This window comes from Marmota monax, unplaced genomic scaffold, assembly GCF_021218885.2.
Source record: "Marmota monax isolate L192 unplaced genomic scaffold, Marmota_monax_Labrador192_F-V1.1 WCK01_AAM20220418_F8-fsc00001, whole genome shotgun sequence".
Lineage (NCBI taxonomy): Eukaryota > Metazoa > Chordata > Mammalia > Rodentia > Sciuridae > Marmota > Marmota monax.
Window position 1 is genome coordinate 33,190,184 of NW_026693777.1, and position 21,799 is coordinate 33,211,982.

Consider the following 21,799-nt stretch of genomic DNA (forward strand, 5'->3'; position numbering starts at 1 on the left):
TTTGTAATAATAATGATAAATGATCGTAATTTCAGAAAAAGATAGTCCAGATAAGATTTTTTTATTTTGTGATAGGATTTAACATTTAAATGAATCATACAATATTTTGTACACACTTCTATTTCAGGAATTTTTAGAAATGTGTTCTGTATAATAACAGTGATAACAAAAATAATTTCAATAACACTGTCTATATTTTAGGGACTCACTTAAGCATACTGTACTTATTTGCACATTTAATCTTCATATTAACATAGCAAAGTAGCTGCCATTCACATATATTTTACAGTTGAAGATACTAAGAAACAGACAAGATTAGACTAACAAATATTCTTATTTTTCACAATCAGTAAGTTGCATACTCAGAATAAGGACTTCTATGGTAGACTGAGAGAAACTTTTGAAGAAATGAAGCTAAATCTTACATGACAAAACAGTGGTCATTAAATCTATTTCTAACCCCTGTAACAACAACAACAACAAAAAAAAAACAGTTCCATTATCTTGTTCAGCTTTCTTTCAAAAATGTGAAGTGGCAATCTCCCTTGTGCATTTCAGGGTGGAGCATAACAGGCATTTATATGGAGGTTGAGGGGAGAGAGAGGGAAAAAGAGAAAAAGAGGAGTGAGGGGAGAGGGGACAGACAGGGAAGAAAGAGGAAGAAAAATGAAACAAGCAAAAGGAAGAGAAGAAAGAAAAAAGAGATGAAGCATTATGTTTATTTGTTAAAGTTAGTGATTATACATTTTTCAGAAACCATCTCTGAAATACTTTCTAAAAATAACCAAATTTCCTACAAATCCCATCTTTCCAAATCCAATAAATGATAATGTTTGTCAGTCTTCATTTTTCAAAATATAAGAAACAACTACAAAATCCTCTCCACACTAACTTCTTATAATTTCTTAATTCAAGTAGAATAGATGAGGTGCAATATTATATTTTATATTCTTGTAATAATTAAGATAGTTTCCCACTAGTAAAGAAGAATACACTTGGCCAGGCACAACTACACACACCTGTTATCCCAGTGGCTCAGGAGGCTGAGGCAGGAGGATCCCAAGTTCAAAGTCAGTCTCCGCAAATTAAGGCAATAAGCAACTCAGTGACACTTTCTCTCTAAATAAAATACAAAATAGGTCTGGGGATGTGGCTCAGTGGTTGAGTGCCCCTGAGTTTAATCCCCAGTACCGCCCCCCCCCCCAAAAAAAAAGAATACATTTGCCACTTACTAGCTGTTACTGAGATTAGGTAGAAAATAGATAATAGTTCTAAAGCCATTTCATCTCTAAAATTCTAAGTGCAGAGGCAGTTATGTTTTAGAAACAAAGTTTATGAAAGTCACTGAAAATTCCTTAGATTATTCAAAGTGCACCTAGAAATTTCTCCATTAATGAGTCATTCACTTTCTCATTGATGCTGTACCTCAGATATAGAAGTGTTTTCAGATCCCAGACAACATTATAAGAGAATTTCCCCATTCTTGGTTCAAGACTAAGTTAGGTAGACAAAAATTGATGTTACATTAGTATCCACTTCTAAGAGGTATCAAAAGAGCTCAGAAACCATAAGTATGCAAAATTTTTCTTCTCCTTATTTTAACTTAAAACACTTGATTTACTACAAGACTAGAAGCAAAGGCAATAATGCATACGCTATAGATCCTTACTCTGCTCTGTGTAGCTATTCCTTTTTTACATTAAAGGCAAATTTTGAGAGTTGATAAGTATTTGTAAGCAAATACGTATAAACTAATAGCTAAATGTTTTCTGAATAGAAAGAATTAAAAGGGGCCGAGAAGGAATACATAATGGCCATAACATACTACCTACCTCTGAAATCAGATTCTGATCCTGTTCCTATCAACACAACACAAAACCGGCACAGTAGGAGAGTCATACAGACAGGTGGAGACTGAGAACTTGCCCCTTCCGAATGGAGTTTCCAGTTTGCCTGAGACAACAATAGTTTTTCCTTTGTTATCTTCTAGCTGCTGATTTGCATCTGGAAGAGAGTTTATCTATTATTTGTCTAGTCCCATAATATGTTCATAATGTATGTGCAGCACTTACACTTTAATGGTTTCTTTCACTTCTTCTTTATTTTTTTTTTCCAAATATGGTTTCCCCAGTTTATTTGAAAGCTTTTCACTTTCTGCCATGGGTCTTCATACTGAAAATACTCATACTAAAATCTTGACTCATGCATTTTAACTTGCACTGAGAATTGCAGCAGCAAGCCTCTTAGGGCCTGCCCTAAGGTTGAAAGGGCTTTGCTCCTCCAGCCCTGGGCCATATAATTACCATATCCTACCACAATGCAATATAAAGCCTTGTGTCCTCATTCCAGGAAATTGATTTCACTGGGGAAGTAAGAAATCACCCTTTAGAGATCTGGGTCACCCTGCAATGGGAGCAATTAAGTTTTGCAACTGATTTTTCCAGGAATGGAAAAGTTTCTTTTAGGAAGTTGTGGAAACATACCCACATACATACATAAAAGAAAAAGTTTACCTGATTTTAACTGACTCTCAGAAATTTTTCAACCACAAATTTTCTGTCAATAAGCAGTCACACAATGTTACAGATGATCACGTAGCCTCAAGGTATGTTCTTCCAACCACAAGGAGCTCACACGTCACAAGAGAGGTCAATATATTGAACAGTTCTACCACCCGTGGTTCACAAAGCAAAGCTATTTCTAGTTCAGCATGATTGTTCTTCAAGTATTTGAATATGCTTTCATTTCTTCTCCATGAAAAAGCTTCTGTTCCTCTTCCAAAATATCTCAATAGTCATTTCAACTTCATTTTATGTCAGTTTTCATGCCAGCTTGGAGCAAAGAAATTTTAAATATTGAGTTGAACAAATATAGTATCCACTTCATAAATGCTTTATTTTCTTCTATTTTTGAAGTGTGCCATAGATAACTTCCACTTTGGTGTTATGTAAATGAAACACTGTCATGTCTACATCCAGCCAACAAAGTTTTCATTATTATATTTGTTGTATTTCATGAGATATTTTTAGATGCTCCTGGTTTTTCAATATCTCAAAATGCTTAAAAGTTATCTGTATTTGTTCAATCAGGAGATAGGACCAAAAATGGTAATTTGAACAAAGAACACTCAATATAAAGAATTTTTAGCTGGTAATAGGTTCTTAGCTACCAAGACATGGTAAAAGAACTCTAAAGAATACCTAAAGCTATTGGAAGAAATAAACTTGGCAGGGGATGTGCTTCCCAAAGGTGAGTTTTACAACAGTTTGGAGAGGTGGTGGATGTAGTCCCCTGAGGTTCTCTGAGTGGCCATGGACCAGAGTTGCTCTACAGATTATTTGGACAAAAATGTGGAGCAGGAAATTTAAGGCTGAGGCTGGCAACAAATTTGCTGGAGGGCAAATGCCATGAACATAAGCCACTAGCATATGCAGTATGGGAACCAGGAAAAAAGCAGCATCCACTGGGACAGAAAAAAGAAGCCCCTTCCTACTGTGATATACATCCAGCATGTTTTCATGAACCTGGCAAAGTGGATAGGTTTACCAGGTCAAGCTTCCTTATCACAAAAAGGTGGATTTGGTGTGAAGAGAAAATGCATTCATAAGAGCTTTTAGTCAAGAAACAAAGGTGCCTTTCAACAGATGAATGGATAAAGAAAATTGTGGTGTGTACTCAGCCTTAAAATTTAATGACTTTATGCCTTTTCTGGTAAATGGATGGATCTGGAGACTATTATGCTAAGTGAAATAAGCCATTCCCCAAAAAACCAAATCTTGACTATTCTCTCTGATGTGTGGATGCTAACTCACAACAAGGAAGAGAAAGGGGAAGAGCAGAAGTTCAGTAGATTAGACAAAGGGGAAGGAGGGAAGGGAGGCAGACAGGAATAGGAAAGTAGAATGAATCTGACATGAAAGTTTTCTATGTACATATATCAGTACACCACAGTGAATCTCAACATCATGTACAACCTCAAGACTGGGATACTAATTTCAATAAGATGTACTCCATGTTTGCATAAATATGACAAAATAACTCTACTGTCATGTGTAACTAAAAGGAACAAAGACAAAAGAAACAAAGAGGAAGGGATCCTCTCTATTAAATACAGGAATTGTAACTTTCTGAGACATATCTACTTCTCTTATTCTGTTAATGAATGTAAACTCTTCAGTCACTATGGCCATTGCTCTTTATCCTGCTATGCATTGTGTAGAAATTCATTTTACAATCATGAAATCGTGTCTATTGCTAAGAAAGTAGTCGCCTCCACTGACATTTAAGTAAAGCACCTAGAATGTCTACTGTGTTAAGAGATTCTACCAAGTATTAAAACTAAAATGTTTTTTTCTCTATTACTTGAAAAACTTGATTGACTTTTAAACATTCTTTTAAGGTATTTAATTGAAATATGGATAACATTTTTTTCATAAAACATGAAATATTCATGAAAATATGCTATTATATCTTATTCATATAAATAAATTAGAGCTTCCAAATTTAATTTATTTGTGTGCAAGAAATGTAAGTCAAGATATGTGAAAAAAATTCAAAGGATCTGGGAAATTTTTGAGTTTTTTAACCCACACATTTCCTCCTGGGTCAGTGTTAGCTATGGGAATGCTGACTCTATTTCTTAATAATTCCATATATCTCAGGAATTAAATAAAAATAAAATTTGAAATTAATTTAATATCATAGGTAACATGTTCATTTTCATTTCAAGGATCATTCTATACAATGTCATCTTTCTCAAAACGGAATAAAAATGCCTTTACATTAAAATGCACAAATGATAAAAATTAAAATTGCTCCTATATTTTTTTTTAGAGAGAGAGAGAGATAGAGAGAATTTTTTTTAATATTTATTTTTTAGTTTTCGGTGGACACAACATCTTTATTTTTTATTTTTATGTGGTGCTGAGGATCGAACCCAGCGCCCTGCGCATGCCAGGAGAGTGCGCTACCGCTTGAGCCACATCCCCAGCCCTGCTCCTATAACTTTTATTAACATTATTTTCACTAAAATTATATTACTTTTACATAAAAATTGTAATAATAAATTATTATTTTTGAAGCTATGTTTAAATTTGAGTAATAGGAATAGATACATTTCTAAGTTAACAAACGGTTAGTCAGCTCTTTGTCAGTGTGAGCAAAATACCCACAAAAAAAACTTAGTGAGGGAATAGTTTATTTTTATTCATAGTTTTAGAGCAATGGCCATTACTCAATCCATGGTTGGCCAATTCCATTGCTTTGGCCTGAGGTGAGGCAGAATCAAGGCAGAAAGGCATGGTGGAGGAAAGTTGCTCAGCTCATGGTAGATAGGAAGCAGTGACAGAGTGTGTAGGCACCAGAAGCCAGGCACAAAATAAATCCTTCAAAGGCACACCCCAGTGACCTACTTCCTCCAGCTATGTCCACCTGCCCACAGTTGCCATCCAAAAGTCCATTCAAATTATGATCCCGTCAAATGGATTAATCACTGATTAGGTTACAGCTCTCATAATCTAATTATTTCACCTCTGAACATTCATGTATTGTCATATGAGTTTTTCAGGGGACATCTCATATCCAAACCATAACATAAATATACTGCTATAGAATCTTGTGTGCGTTTGTGCTTGTTCTTAGGAAGGACAGCTATGATAGTCAAATAAAAGTTCACCAAGTCAAAGAATGTTATGAGTGCCTGAGTAACAAATAGTAGCATAGCTAACCAGATTTCATAATTTCTGGACTTCTTGGCACATTGATTCTCATTATTTAATGGATTTAATGTAGCCCTTCAAAGAAACACCAGAAAAGAGGTTTAATTTCAATTTAGAGCAAGTAATTCTGCTAGCATTGAAATGGCTGATAAGGAGAAAATCATACAGTATCTACTTCTTCATTTGAGAACAACCACAAGTCCAGCCTCATTTCATGAACTGAATATGAGGAAGCCTACATGGTCCAAAGTCAGTGGACATCAGTAAGATCTCCTCTTCCTTCCCTGGTTTTATATTCAATCTGCCAACTCTCATCTCTTGATCTTGAAGGAATTCCAAAATTAGGAAGAAATTATTAAATATAAATTGTTAGAATGGTATCTAATGAATGCAAATTTATACTAAGGTATTAATTACCCTTATACCACCCTTACCCTAAAGAAAAAGAAAGTATCAAATCTTAGGAGAACTAGAATGCTACTGAGAGAGCAAAAGTAAGTGGTGTGGGAGAAGAGGAGGAGATCATTAAGGTTTCCTCAATATTTTATTTTATGACAGTTTTGTTAGAGATGGATTCAGAAAAAACTAACTGAATTGAAAGGATAAGAAATCAAAAAAACAAAGCTGATGTTTTCATTCCTTGTATAAAGGAAAGATTAGTATCTACATTAGTCTATTTTTTTCTTAGGAATTGAAGTATTTGGGCAAGTAAAGTTAAAGAGATCTCTAATCAGCATTAACAAATCTCTTGCTAGTCCTGTGGTCCAGGACTTGTGGATCACCAACAAGATGTATGTTTAACTCTGGTTCTTTTTCATTAAATACTCCCTATTTAGTCCACATGTAAAGTTGTAAATCTGTTCATATCACACATGGAAAAAGTTGATGTTGAAATGGTTCATCTATCTAGCGTCTCCTCTCTTCTACAAGTTAGGGATTCAAAGGAAATTGGAATTACCCTAAAATTGATCAGAGAATTCCCACTTCTTGTAATGTCTGAAATGGAAACTCATAATTAAGCAACATTATATTTTAAAGCATTGTTAGCTACTGGAAAACCATACAAGTGTAATTGATGTTGGGGGAAGGATTTCATAACCTAGGAATCTCCACTTAAGTCCATGTACATATCATAAATCAGTAGATTGGCTATCCACTCAACTTGGGAAAATTCAGTCCATATTATTAAATAGTCTTCATGTATGTAGATTTTTTTAGGCACATAAGTTAGTAAACTTTTCAGAAAAAATAAATAAATACATGTCTAAATTTATGTCCACCAAAGAATTGGGTTCCCATCCCCTTTCCACACTTTATTCATATCTACTTGTAACAGAAGCAGTCAATACATACATGCTATTCATATAATATCCTTACTTTATTTCTACAACCCGTAATAATATACAGAGTAGTTTTGTTTTCATATGTTTAGATACACAACTTTTGCTCAGGTGATACTGGGAAAAGACTTGTTAACATCTACCGAATACTCTCTGTATCATCTTCCTTATTATTTTCCCCACTGTTGAGATATATAGGGGTTCTGTGTTTGAGATTGGGGTCCCTGATGACTTCATGGCTGTGGCATGCTTGGTACCTGGGAAAGTTTCTGTGCAAAGGCATAGGATGAGCAGTTGCTATGGTAATGTCCTCCATGCTAGAGTCTTAACGGCTTCAACCTTAATCTTAGGCACATAGCTCCTGGGAATAGAACTTGTTTGCTAGATAACTACAATGTTTTACCAAGCTCCAGTGCTTCTGGAACTGCCCGCCTAACAGTATTTTCAGACAATAGACCTTCTTGAGAACTGTACAAAGCTCCTAACATTGCATATTGTAACTGTGAAATGTAACTGCAGAATAAGCAACCTTATGGATACTCTAAACAACAATGTGGTTATGGTACTAATGATCTAATGTAACTTATTGTTATAAATAAACGTGGCCACTTGGACAAGGAGCCACTCTGCCACCTTTCCTGCCCCTGTACCTTGTCTCTGTGTCTCCTTTCTTTGAGTTTCTTTACAGAGATATGCCATATGAATACAATAAAAATATCTGTTGGCAGATTATTTATTTGAAGAAGTTGAGGGAGTTTTGCCTTAATAAAGGGAATTCCTCACTACTAGTGGAATTTCAGAAACTTTTTTGGACCTCAGGTAATGAGCCACAATTTTCTTCATGGCAGCCTTCATATCTCTATTTCTTAATGTGTATATAACTGGGTTTAGGATGGGAGTAAAAATAGTATAAAATATGGCAAGAACTTTATCCACAGGGTAGGTGGTAAAGGGCCACACATAGATGAAGATGCAAGGCCCAAAGAATAATATTACAACTGTGATATGGGCTGCTAGAGTGGAAAATGCCTTGGCCATTGCAGCTGAGGACTTGAACCAGACAGTGACAAGAATGATGACATAAGAGCTGACTAGGACAGAAAAAGTGCTTAGGGAAAGAATTCCACTATTGACCACAATGAGAATTTCAATGATGTAAGAGTCCAGGCAGGCAAGCTTGGTTACACGGGGAAGGTCACAAAAAAAGCTGTCCACCACATTGGGCCCACAAAAAGGCAGGTTCACTGTAAATGATAACTGACTTAATGTGTGCACCAAGCCCACAGTCCAGGAGATTACCACTAAGACCGTGCATGTCCTCCAGCTCATGATGACCAGGTAGTGTAGAGGTTTACATATGGCCACATATCTGTCATAAGCCATGGAGACCAGCAGTACCATCTCCCCTCCAGTAAAAAGGTGAATGAAGAAAATTTGGGCTATGCATCCATTGAAGGAGATGGTCTTGTGTTCACTCAGAAAATCTGCAATCATCTTAGGTGTAGCAAAAGAAGCCTGACAGATGTCAACGAAGGAAAGGTTTCCCAGGAGAAAGTACATGGGGGAGTGCAAGCTGGTATCAGAAGTCACTGTGATGATAATGAGGAGGTTTCCTAACACAATGACTACATACAACACAGAAAAGAAAGCAAAAAAGAAAAGCTGGAGTTCTTGAGAACTAGAAAGTCCCAGCAATACAAATTCAAAGACTCCTGAAGAATTGGCCTTGTCCATGGGTCCAGGTGGCAGACCTGCTCTGAAACGACCCTAAAGGAGGGGAAAGAAAGAGGGGTTAGAACTATGAACTAAGAACATTTATTGTGAAGAAGTCCGAGACCTCATATATAATATGTATTTGCTAAATACAAACATTTTGAAAAGATCATGATAATATATATGGAGAGTAGAAAGGAACTTATGAGAATGTCTAAATAATGCTTAGTAATTTGTTCAGTCTTGGCAGAAACCCTAGAGTTTCTGAATGGTCTCTATGTGTTACATAGTAGTAAAGGAGCTAATTCATGAGCTGATCTGTGATAACATGACTAGAGCAGTAACTTAAAACCCATCTCCATAAGCCTGGGAGAATGGCAAAGACAATTCAGATCTGTTGGCCTTATGATCATTTTCCAAGACTCATTTTAATAAGTCTTTAAGTGCAAGATTCTTTTTAACTCTCCAAGAGATACACATATTTTAATGGATCTTTTTAATATGTTAAATATCCCATAACAACAAAAATTAATCTTACTTCTGTTGCAGGAATATATCCAATTTAGACAATTCCTACTAAAGAGATGCTGTTGTAGACATATTATCCAGGTTTTTAGTTCCAACAGTTTGTCAATTAATCATTCAAATAATTCCATTAGTTCATATCATGGCTTACTTTAATTAGTTAAAACTCACTTTAACTTGATTTTCTAAATACTCCATTTTCTTTGCCTATAAAAATAAAGTTCACTTGTGTTCCCCATGCTTAAGTTTTCTTCATGAACATCTTAGGACATTCTTATAATGATCAAAGGAATAGTATTGTTTTTACGGTTAATTTTTAGCTTTGAGAGGTAAAACAATTAGATTATAAACCTACTATATTCCTAAATATATTTATGTTTGATGTCAGAATAATACTAATGACTAGTTCAGATTTGTATCTCTTGTTTTAGTCCCCTGTAAAGATACACCCCTACTATATAAATCTAGTTCAGGTGCTAGAACAACTTTCAACAAGCTCTATTTTAGTAAATTGTGCTAGCTCTGAAATACATTCTTGACAACTGTCATCGTAAGGAACCTAATTGTGATGCAATTCTAGCCTTGTGTAAGAGCACAGGTATCTTCCACTGACTGTTTATTTTATATAAGAAGCCAAAATTGCCGCTGTGTCTCTAGAATCCTGCTCTGGCCCCTTATGACATAGATGCAATTGTAGGATTTCAAGTAAAGAACTATTTAATGTACTTTTAATGTAAAATATTGAGGGAAGGATTTCACTAGCCCAAATTTTAAATACACATAATTGTGACCTCCAGAACTGAGCAAAAAATTAAATAATCTCTATATGCATGAATATATTAGTGAAAATGAACCTGTGTTTATAATATTATACAAAAGCAGTAATTGAGGGGATGGATTTTGAAATAGAATGCTAATTATTTTGCCATTTTTTTCCATATGGAACTCATTTTGTTCCCCCACTTCTAAAGTACAGGAATGTATAAAATGATCATTATATAAAATGATCAACTTTATCTAATAAAATATTTACTATATGAATGTAATTTATATAAACTAAAAGAATGAGGCAGATTTCTAGTGAATTACAAATCATAATTTTTAAATTGGCAAAAAGAAAAGAAATTTTGGATTTGTTGAGACTTCACCAGGCAACATCTACTATGTTCAATGTTTATGTTTGTTTTATCAAATGATCTTTAGAATAGATCTGTTGTGAAGGCATTATTACTTCCAAACTACAGAGGAGAAAAACAAGTTTAGTCATCTCCAAACACTTAGTAAAGGTTTTAAAAGATTGGTGGGCATTTGAAGTCAGATAATGAAAACATTGTCTTACATTTTCTACACAGCAGCACAATGTCAGTCATTCTTCTAAGCACTTTGCCTACATTAATTGAATCTTTCCATAACGCTATACACTAAATATACTTAGTAATAAGTCATAGCTACAGAGATGGTAATAACTTTCATGAAGTTACATATCTGGAAGTCATTGAACTAGAATTTGAACCCCTGTTCTTGTGTCCACACTACAACACTGCATTGTATTGTTTGGGATCAGAATGGTATGAAATCCATGGCGCCATTTACACTACAATACAGTTGGGAAGCCCTTCAATATATGCTCTTGATTATAATCTCTCCACCTACTATGAGACATTGATTCTTCAGTTAAGTCAGGATTTCTCATCACTGGCATCTCATGTTAGGGGTTGAGTATTTCTTCTGATGGAGAACTGTCCTGTGACTGTAAGGTATCCAGTAGCATCTCCCATATTGCTCACTAGATACCAATCACACTTTCTCCAAAGTTGAAAAAAAAAATGTCTTTAGGCATTACCAAATGTCCATATGTGGTGCAAAATAACCCCCAGTTAAGAACCACCAAATTAAGCTGTCTTCATCTTGCATTTTTAGTCTCTCTGTCTGTCACTTAAACTTTTTATCCACTGACAAGCTGCTCATATCAAAAAAGTTAACAATATAAAAAAATAAACCTCTCTTAAACTCGTCTATCTCCTTATTTTGTTCTTAATTTCTCCTACAAATTTCTTGAAGAAATATCTACTACATGTTTCCTTTGTGTTCTTTTCCATTACTCAGAACTTTAACAGACTCAACTATGACTTTCCTGCCTCAGTCAGGGAAATTACTTTATCAAATGTCCTCTAAGACCTGGTAATAATAGCTAAGTTTGTTTTACCTGCCAGTGAACCAACTCCAGGTTTTCCTCAAGGAACATTTAAATCACATGCCTTTGTCCCTGCCTCTTTCCACTCAAGCTGTTTCCCACTGAGGTTCTAGCCCCTGGATTTTCCACATTTTTTTCCTTTGCTTTCTGTGTTTCTTTTAAGTGCAAGAAATATTCATCTCCTGGAACTTTTTTTCTCTCTTTTTCTCTCTCTCCTTGTTCTCTTTTCTGTGGGCATTGTAGTCACCTCTGTGGTATCAATCACCAACTTCATGTGACAACCTCTAATATTACAGCGCCATTCCTCACCTCACTCCAGTATCTCAAACATGTTTCTGAAAATTTTGTGGATGCGAGTATCAAAAAGCCATTTCAGATCTCAGATTATGCTTTCCCATCTCAGTTAAGTCTTTTTTTTCCTTTAATTTTTGCTGAATCATGAAACTATAAGGAAAAAGCTTTCCTTGATCTCGCACTTGTAACATCCCATTATTTCTTAAAGTCAAACAATATTAAATCTAAAGTCCTGTGACAGCCAAGCATATATAATGTGGTTTTGCCTATACCATACCCTATTCCCTAGCCACAATCAGACTATTCAATATTTACTAATATATTACTTCTATTTTTTAAGTCATAAGGATCTTACATCCTTCACAGATGCCATCTCCTCCAGAGCCTTCCCAAAGGTTTAAAAGTTGAAATTTCTGTTCCTAACATTGTTGTACAACTTTGCTTATATACTGTCCCAAGAAAAGAGAATTTTTTGTACATATCATTTCCCTACAACATTAAGAATTCCTTGAATTTTCGTGTTTCTTTGTGTCATTCTCAGAATTTTGTATAAAGGTATGCAGGAGAAAATTCTCCATAAATGTGTGTCACCTCAAATAGATTTTACCTTATCTCTGTCATTGACTCAATATTTATACTTTTTAGTTTTCTCATGCACAGAATCCTTGGTTAACCTACATAAGTTCCATATTTACATGGAACAAAAATATTTCATCTCATTGATAATGCAAGACCATACTTAAATTGTTAAAATCAATGCCAATAGTTAACTAGAAAATAAAAAATAAATAAAGTAGTCTGTTTAAATTGCAGCATTGAGAAAAGCATTTGTTTGTTGTATCAGAAGTAAAAAATATTTGGATTACCAAGTTACTAAAAAGTGCTAAAAATGAGGAGATACTGATTTTGAAACTACTGTCTAATCCATTTTTACATACAAAGTAAAACAAATTATTGAATCAAATATACTATAACTGTAAACCTATTCCATGATCTTGGTATTTAACATTGTCATTATTTTTTAATAACCTTACTCTACAAAAAGATATATAATCTTGATTTGCATGCTTATTTCATTTTTTTAGATGATGGACAAAAATGTCATAATGGATTTCTCAAAGTACAATCATAGGGTTTCATAATTTCCCCAAGAATACCTCACCATCTTATAGAATTTTTAGCTGATTCTCCCAAGTATGCTAAAACACAGAAACATAGCATCTTCATTGTGGCTTACTTTCTTTTACATCAAAAACATTTTTCTTCCTTTTATGAATCCAAAAGGTACAAGATAATAAATAAACTGCATATGCAATTGACACACCTATTTATGATGTATATCCTTATCAGACATAACCTACCTGTTATAATGCATATCAGAAATGCAAACTAAATTCTTCAATTTTTATAATGTGAGATTAACATTTTTCATGTAGTGTTATATATAGGTGCCTCTTGCATTTTCAAATTAGAAGAGTACATGGATTTAGCTAAGTGACCATTTGAGGCTTTTGAGATTTAGCAATCAATAGGCAAGATTCAACTTCCAATGGGAATTATTAATACCTTCCACTAGACATTCCCATTGGAACAAAGTAAATGGCATCCCATATTGTTGACAATCACAATGAGGATCATCAGAACATAGAAGAAAAAGGGAAGGCAATGGGGTTCTTGGACAGCATGTAAATTCTATATACTTGAACATGTTACTTCAGGGGAAATTTGTGGAAAATTACATTCTTTTGTCTAAATTATGAATACTTTGACTTGAGAATGAAAAGACATACTGTGTTCTTGCTACCTTAGAAAGTGATGATGTAGAAGAATGGGAAATTAATTAGAATTTAAAAATAATGGGTTCTTGTTCTCAATTTGACCAATAACTAAATTATTGGGCAAATCTCTTTAACTCTCAAACCTTGGTTCACCTTCTATATAATGATTTCTAGTATTTCAAAGATGTTAAAAATAAATAGAACTATTAAATAAATTGTTTGCATACAATGGTCAAGTGTGCCAAATCTTAATATTTTGCCCTATTTCTGTTATTAAAAATAAAATGTAGCTGGGAGTCATAGTGCACACCTATAATCCCAGTGGCTCTGAAGACTGAGGGAGGAAGATCATGAGTTCAAAGCCAGCCTCAGCAAAAGTGAGGTACTAAGTAACTCAGTGAAAACCTGTCTCTAAATAAAATACAAAATCTGGTTAGGGGTGTGGCTCAGTGATCAAATGCCCCTGATTTCAATCTCCAGTACCCCCCAAAAATGTATTTAGTGGAAGCATACTATATAATGCCCCCAAACAGTTTCCCAGAATTAATACATAATTTAAGTTTAGTATTGAAAATTCCTATGACCTTTTTTGTAATTTTACCACATAGGACATATCTATAAAGAAATAGCTTGTTTAACTACATATATGTGGAATTATTCTCTTTGCATTTCTTTAAAAATTACTTTTAAAAAATATTTTTAGTATTTATTTTTTAGTTGTAGTTGAACACAATACCTTTATTTTATTTATTTGCTTTTATGTAGTGCTGAGGATCGAATCCAGAGCCTCACGTGTGCTAGGCGAGCGTTCTACCATTCAGCCACAACCCAATCCCTACAATTTATATTTTTTCCACTCAGCAATTTGTTTTAAGCAGTTTTTAATAGTGATGAATACACCTTTAATTCATTCATTTTAACTATGCAGGTTTTTCCATTGTTTAAATACATTACTTACTTGTCCATTTTTGGTGAATAGACATCTGTGTTGTTCCAAATTCTTGCTATTTTAAACTAACTAAATAAAGCACATGAGTAAATATATTCTAAAGATTCTTTTTGGTTATTAGTGAGCTTTAATTTGTCTCAGAAATTTATTACACATTTAAATTCTTCCTGTGAAACGTCTGTTTTTAGCATTGGTAGAATCTAGTAATAAACACCCAACAAACATATCCCCCTTCTCCCTCATCACAGTACTCCAGTTAACTTTGTTCAGGCAGAAGTATGCTAATGTATGGAAAATAAACTGTAAGTACAGTAATTATGCAATCTCTTTTACCTATATGTTTATTAGAGCCAGGTTATTATGTTTCAACTGATCTATAGACTTAGCAATGTTTTACTTTATTTTTTAATTGACATAAAATATTTGTACTTATTTATGGAGTACACTTTTGTAATGTTTTACATGTATACAATGTATAATCATCAAATCAGGGAAATTAACATTTCCATTCTTTAAATATTATCACTTATGTGTTGAAAACTTTTAAATTCTTCTCTTCTAAGTAATTGTTGTAGACTAGACTTGCCCTACAGTGCTGTATTACATTAGGACTACTTCTCTCTCCTCTAACTGTGTTTTGGTACACATTATCTACCCTCTTATTATTTACCCTGTCCTTCCATCTTCTTATCCTCTAGTAAGTGTATTCTGCTTCTATATGTTTAGCAAACTCTTTTCTTTTTTCTGTAATTTATTGAAATCTCTAATGATGACCATTATATATATATATATGAAATCTCTAATGATGATATATATATATATATATATATATATATATAATGATGACCTTATAGTTCTGCATTTTGCATATGTTGAAATAGTCATTAGGTTTATGCAGACAGACCTCTGTATAAAACTTGTGATGGTTAAACTTGGGATATTGGACTTCACCATAATGTGAAAGTGATACACATTCAGTAAAAAATGTACTTTAATTTTTTTATCTTTTTCTATCTAATGCTATGTGGTACAGTGCTCTGTTTCCATGCTGGGCAGTGGCAGCCAGTCACAGCTTCCAGCAGGCCATGAGATCACGAAGGTACACTGATGCTGTACAGTGTGATGTGCAGCTAAGCTATGATGTTGGGCAGGTTAGATGCATTGAATACATCTTGACTTCCAATGTTTTCAATTGTGGTGAATTCGTTGGGATGTAACCCCCTTGTACATCAAGAAGCACCTGTGTCATACAAGTTTAGGAAGGTGATGTAATCCCGGAAAAATTTTGACATTATAAGTCAAAATTAATTATATTTTTTTAAATATTTTATTTGTTTTAATTAGTTATACATGACAGTATAATGACCTTGACATATCATACATTTGAATCAGATATTTTTTATCCTCCACCTCAAAATGTAAGACCATACAGCTCTTACTAAAATCCCTCCCTTTTAACAATACAGATTCACTCAATTATGTTTAATAATGTTTTCTGCATTAATTGCCTTTTGGTTGATATTAATAAACCTTATATGATTCCACCAGCTATTTTTTGTGTTTTATTGTTTTGTCTTGTTCTTTTTTTTTCACTCTTCGATTACCATATTGCTTAGTAGGGGTTAAAAATCATAAAAGTTTATCCCTCAAAATTAAAAGCTGGTGAAAAAATAAATATCTTGTTAATTCTATTTTGTATTTAGATTTATTTTCACTATTTTTTTTTAATCTTTTGTTTTCACAATGTTCCTTTCCCCCTTCATTCTTGCCTTCCATTAAAAGGATTGAGTTTTGATTCATTGTATTCTTTCTATTGGCTTGAAAATCATGTATTCTATTCCTACTTCATGCTTTCCCCTCACAATCTTAACATGCATACTTGACATTGTAAGTCAAAATTAATGGATATTTTTATCCTCTCCCTAAAATGTAAGACCATACAGATCTTACCACAATCCCTCCCTTTATTGCTCATGCAAAAGACTGTGTTGTCAAGTCTGACTTTAATGAATCTGAGATCTTACCTTTATTATGCTAATCATATCTTAATACCTTCAGAGACATGAGCAATCAAGAGTCATAAGCAAATCAGGGAGAGATCTGGAACATCAAAAATGGATCCTTTGTTCTTTCCAACCACATCTGACAGGCCCTCCATGATCCAACATAATAAATGTGCTCTCCAAATTTAAGGTTTGAAGAACTAACTACTTAGCAGAAGTGTATCAATTCTATGAAATGTTTCTATTTTCTTATACTATGATTAAGGAGTTGTTGCCTCATAAAGCTATCATTTCTTAATTTGCTTCCCATAATAAATAATTCAACAGAGGCATCCTTATAAGAGCATTTCTATATTCCAGACATATGGATTATCTTCCTAGCATATCCCTTAGGGTCTTTACCAACTGGTATAGTTAGCAGCATATTTATAAGATTAGACCAAGTCACCCACCTGCAAAAACCTGAGTGTCCCACATTAAAAGTAGTGAACAGACAGCAGGCCATCTGGCTTAATTTCTTTCTGTTCCTACTCACTTGATAATTTATGTTCCATGTTATTTGTCATATTATTATTATGATCTAAGCCTATCCACATTACCAAAGTCCTTGCTCAGCATTCCTTTCCTGTTAATGACTTTTCCTCCCAGACTCCATTTCCTTGATGAGAAAACGTGTTTTTTAGTAAATCCTTTAATTGAAGGTCTATAAGTAGTTAATGTTCAGTCATTTACTTAAAAATTTAGTAAAGTTTCTCTCACGCTGAATGATTGCATAGCAGTACAGGGAACTGATTCTTTTCCTGTATGCTAAATGACAAGATTGTCTCATTATCTTATGACTTCTATTGTTTCTATAGATAAATCTCATTGACTGCTATCATTGTGTTGTAATTATCACCATTTTTTTACACTTTCTGGTTGCTTTTATACTATTTTCGTTTTTGTGTAAGTTTATGTCCTTTCACTATTGTGAGTCTAGATAAGGATTTATTTTAACTTATCCAGCTCTAGATTACTCATGCTTCATTAATCTGGAATTTAGAAATTTAAAGCTGAAAATGATCAGCCTTCTATCTTTTGAGCATTGCTTCTTCCCATTCTCACCATCTGATAACTTATTACTTATGTGGAGACACTTAATTTTTCCGTGGTCTTTTAATTTCTCTTTGTTGTTTCTTCTTTTAGATATCAGTAATGCTTTTATGTAAATAATTTAGGTCTATTTTCAAGATCAGTAATTATTTAATAAATGTGTTGAAGATGTCCATTAGCCCAATTACTGAGTTATCAGCAACTACCATTTAAATTTTAGAAATTTTACTTCATGTTTGTTATGAATTTTTGATTTTTAAATTAAATTTTTATTATGAGACAAACATAAATTCACATGAAGTTGTATGAAATAGTATAGAGAAATCATGTGTTCATTTTATCTAGTTTCATTCGATAGCAATATCTTCTAAAATTGTAGTACACTATCACCACCAAGATATTGGCATTAATAGTTTATCCAAGATATAGGCGTTTCCATCAACATAAAGATACTAACTTTGTCATTTTTTAGCCATTCCCACTTCTCTTCCAACCACTCCTTCTTTATCTCTTGGTAACTACTAAACATTCAAGGATGTTATATAATCATAATCATACAGTATAAAACCTTTGGGATTGGCTTTTTTCACTTGGCTTATTTCTTAGAAATTTATCCATATTATTACATGTACCAATTTTCTTTTTTTTCATTTCCTATAACTAGTAGAAAAATAATTTCTTGAGATGCATATTAGTCTATTCATGTCACTCTAACAAAATGCCTCAGACTTGGTAGTTTATGAGGAAAGAATTTTATTGCTTATATCATGGATGCTGGGAAGTCCAAGACCAAGGCACCAGCAAATGCAGTATCTGGTGAGAACTCATTTCCTGGTTTATTAACAGTCATCTTTTCTCTGACACCTCATGTGGCAGAAGAGAGGAAGTTCCTCTCTGGGGTCTCAGTTATCAGCTCACTAATACCTTTCATGAGGGCCCAACCCTCATGGCCTAATCACTTCCAGAAGGCCCCTCTTCCAAATATTATATGACAGATTGGGTTTTAGTTTCTAATTTTGGGGGAGACACTTTTCAGTTGATAGCAGTGTCCAATTCACTTAACTGGTATACTTGACTCTTACTTTCCTAATTGGTGAAAAGGGAGCTAGACAATGAAAGATTAATAAGTATTGAATGTAAGTGTAAATATGTGGCTTTTTAAAAAAAAGTCAAAACAAAATCATCAGTCTTAGAGGTATTTTAAAAATGTGTTCTGAATTTTATCTTATTTGATAGTATAAATTAGGGGGCAAGACCTGAAATATACAGAACAAATACATATTCAAACTGTTGATGAAAACAATCCAGCTATATGCAGAGAGCTACCGGTTTTTGTGTAGTCATTGAACTGAGATAGCTGAGTGAAAATCTAAAGTTCAACTTAACACAGTGATATAAAGAAACATCAATTTGGGGCTTAGGTTTTGCTATTTATAGCATGATTAATGTAAATGTGGGATATTTGATTTCTGAATTCAGACAATAATGTCTGTCATAATGTATTTACCTTCTGTTGCAAAATTTGGATAGTTATAGTGAGAATGTAGATTGCAGGAAATACCATTTTAACATATAAAATAATTCAATCTATGTAACTCTTTAGTTAGGTAGAAATAGCTTAGAGTGCAAGAGATTTCAGTGTGTGTTTGTAGATAGGCAGAGTAGAGAGAGATGGGAAAGATTTGTTATCAGAAGACATATTGTGCCTCCTAAAAATGGTGAAAGCTATACTATTTTCCTTATTCTATACAGTTTTTAATACATATCTCTAATTTGTGATACCAAATGGGAAAATAACTGCAACTTAATTCCTTGTCTATTCCTTTCCTTTTTTTTTCTTTCTTTCAATATTTTTCATCTTTGCAGTGTTGACGGTCAAACCCAGGGCCTCATGCATGCCAGGCAATCTGATCCACATCCCCAGCCCCTTAATTATTATTTTGAAATATTTTTTAAAATTTGATTTACATTTATACTCTTTATACTACTTACATATATCCATTATATATATTTTATATATAATATATTTTATGAATTATATATATTACTTACATATCTCCTGTTACTTTGGTATTTTTATGTGTTCATATTTATCAAATTAATTGGAAGAAACAAATTTTATAGACCACTTTATATTTTTAGTGAAAAAATTTATTGTTAAAATTAGTTATATTCTGATCAAATAAAAATTCTTTCAAAAGCCAAAGGTAGGGATTCCCAGATGGTTATCCTAGATGGTTTGTTTACTATTTACTTTTATGAAGAAGAAAACATGTCCTATGCTATTTCAGTCATCATAGGAATTTACAGAGGAAAGTATATCAACCTGGTCTTTACTATGTGCCATTGTTTATCACGGGGGGAAAGAAGGGAGACAGTCAGGAACTTATCTGTCGATTCCTTAGTTTTCTCATTGCTGATATCACCTCTTTGTTTCTTAAGGTATAGATCAGGGGGTTTAAAAGAGGAGTGAAAACAGTATAAAATATTGAAAGAAGTTTATCCACGGGCAAGTCACTAAAAGGCCAGGCATAAATGAAGATGCAGGGGCCAAAGAAGAGGGTAACCACGGTGATGTGGGCTGTCAGAGTGGCCCGTGCCTTGGCCATGCCTGCTGAGGAACGACGTCGCACAGTCACCAGGATGACTGTGTATGAGATCAGCAGGAGGAAAAAGGACATCATGGCCATTAGACCACTGTCTGAAAGCATCAGTACCTGAAGAATATAAGTGTCAGTGCAAGCAAGTTTGATTACCAGGGGAAGGTCACAGAAAAAACTATCCACCTTATTGGGACCACAGAATGGAAGGTTTACTGTGAAGACCAACTGACTTATTGAGTGTAGGACCCCAGTGATCCAGGAGCCCACCACGAGGACAATGCACTTGTGTACATTCATAACGGTTGCATAGTGTAGGGGTCGACATATAGCTACATATCTGTCATATGCCATGGCCACAAGAAGCATCATTTCACCACCAGCAAAGACATGCAGAAAGAATATCTGGGCCATGCAGCCCTCAAAAGAAATGGTCTTGTGCTCCATAAGGAAGTCGAAAATCATTTTGGGGGTAGCAAAGGTAGACAGACACACGTCGAGGAAGGAGAGGTTGCTGAGTAGAAAGTACATTGGTGTGTGCAGCATGGGTTCAGAGATGATGGTGAGCAAAATGAAGAGGTTTCCCAGCACAATGGATAAATAGAAAATGGTAAAAAATGCAAAATAGAAAAGTTGTAGCTCTCGAGAACCTGAAAGACTGTTCAGTACAAATTCAGTCACTCCTGACATATTGCCTTGATCCATGATTTCAAATTTCAGAGATCTGATCAGAAATTTTCCTGTAACATGAAATGGAAATAATAATGTTACAAATAATAATATTACAGGATTGTAATAGTACATGAGAAAAGCCAAGACTGGCATCAAATTCTATTCAACATTTACTTCAGATCCTCATAAGCAAACAAAACATATGTTGCATGCGATCATTTCTTTCGTAATGGCTGGGTGTCCTTGGTTTTCATGGTTGCATGACAGATGTAAATTCTAAAAATACCAGTGTGCAACCTTACCTTTAGGACTTTGAGTTTCTTTATAAAAAGAGACAGATAAACTCTAGTCATAGTGACAGGTTTTCAATTCTATCAATTGTAATTCCCAGAAATGTGAACTTGTGCAAGTTAAACTCTCCATACATCAGGTTTTCTATGTGCAAATTAACAAAAATAAGGGTATATGCCCTCTAGGATTATTGTGAAGATTAAAAGAATTATAATAATTGAAATGTGTAGTGGAATGCCTGACCTAGTAAGTATTCAGTTAAAGTTAGATACTACATACTTACCTTTATTTCATCAATGATGAAAATATTTGCATGTGGAAGGAAATTAGGGTGGTACCTAAAATATCAAAATGTGTTTTCCTCTTCCTAAAAATAGCTATTATGTGTACTTTTAGTATCATGTTTTACATTGAAGAATGTTAATATTTGAGATAACAATATCCCATTTTTCCATTTTTAGTCAGACAATTCTTACTTCAAGCTCTTTGTTAATGCATACTCTTCTTTACCCCATGACTGAATTTGTGTGAATTTAATGTGATTTTCATTTAGTATCAAGTACAAAACAGACTATTTTATTTTCTATTATCAATCTATATTCCCTGTCCATTTGTGTAAATGTGGTCTATG

General features: G+C 33.9%; 2 protein-coding genes across 2 annotated transcripts; both read right to left on the reverse strand.

The window, feature by feature from the left end:
• Positions 1-7,819: 7,819 nt before the first annotated feature.
• On the reverse strand, positions 7,820-8,791 carry LOC124104591 (olfactory receptor 4K5). Its single transcript, XM_046461611.1, has one exon. It carries the CDS (start codon positions 8,789-8,791, stop codon positions 7,820-7,822), a length of 972 nt encoding a protein of 323 aa, XP_046317567.1.
• Positions 8,792-19,983: 11,192 nt separating this feature from the next.
• Positions 19,984-20,910, reverse strand: LOC124104547 (olfactory receptor 4K15-like). The gene has a single exon (XM_046461541.1). It carries the CDS (start codon positions 20,908-20,910, stop codon positions 19,984-19,986), a length of 927 nt encoding a protein of 308 aa, XP_046317497.1.
• Positions 20,911-21,799: the final 889 nt, after the last annotated feature.

Bases quoted from the DNA above. Each gene is read 5' to 3' on its own strand.
- LOC124104591 (XM_046461611.1), bottom strand. From the start codon at position 8,791: ATGGACAAGGCCAATTCTTCAGGAGTCTTTGAATTTGTATTGCTGGGA.
- LOC124104547 (XM_046461541.1), bottom strand. From the start codon at position 20,910: ATGGATCAAGGCAATATGTCAGGAGTGACTGAATTTGTACTGAACAGT.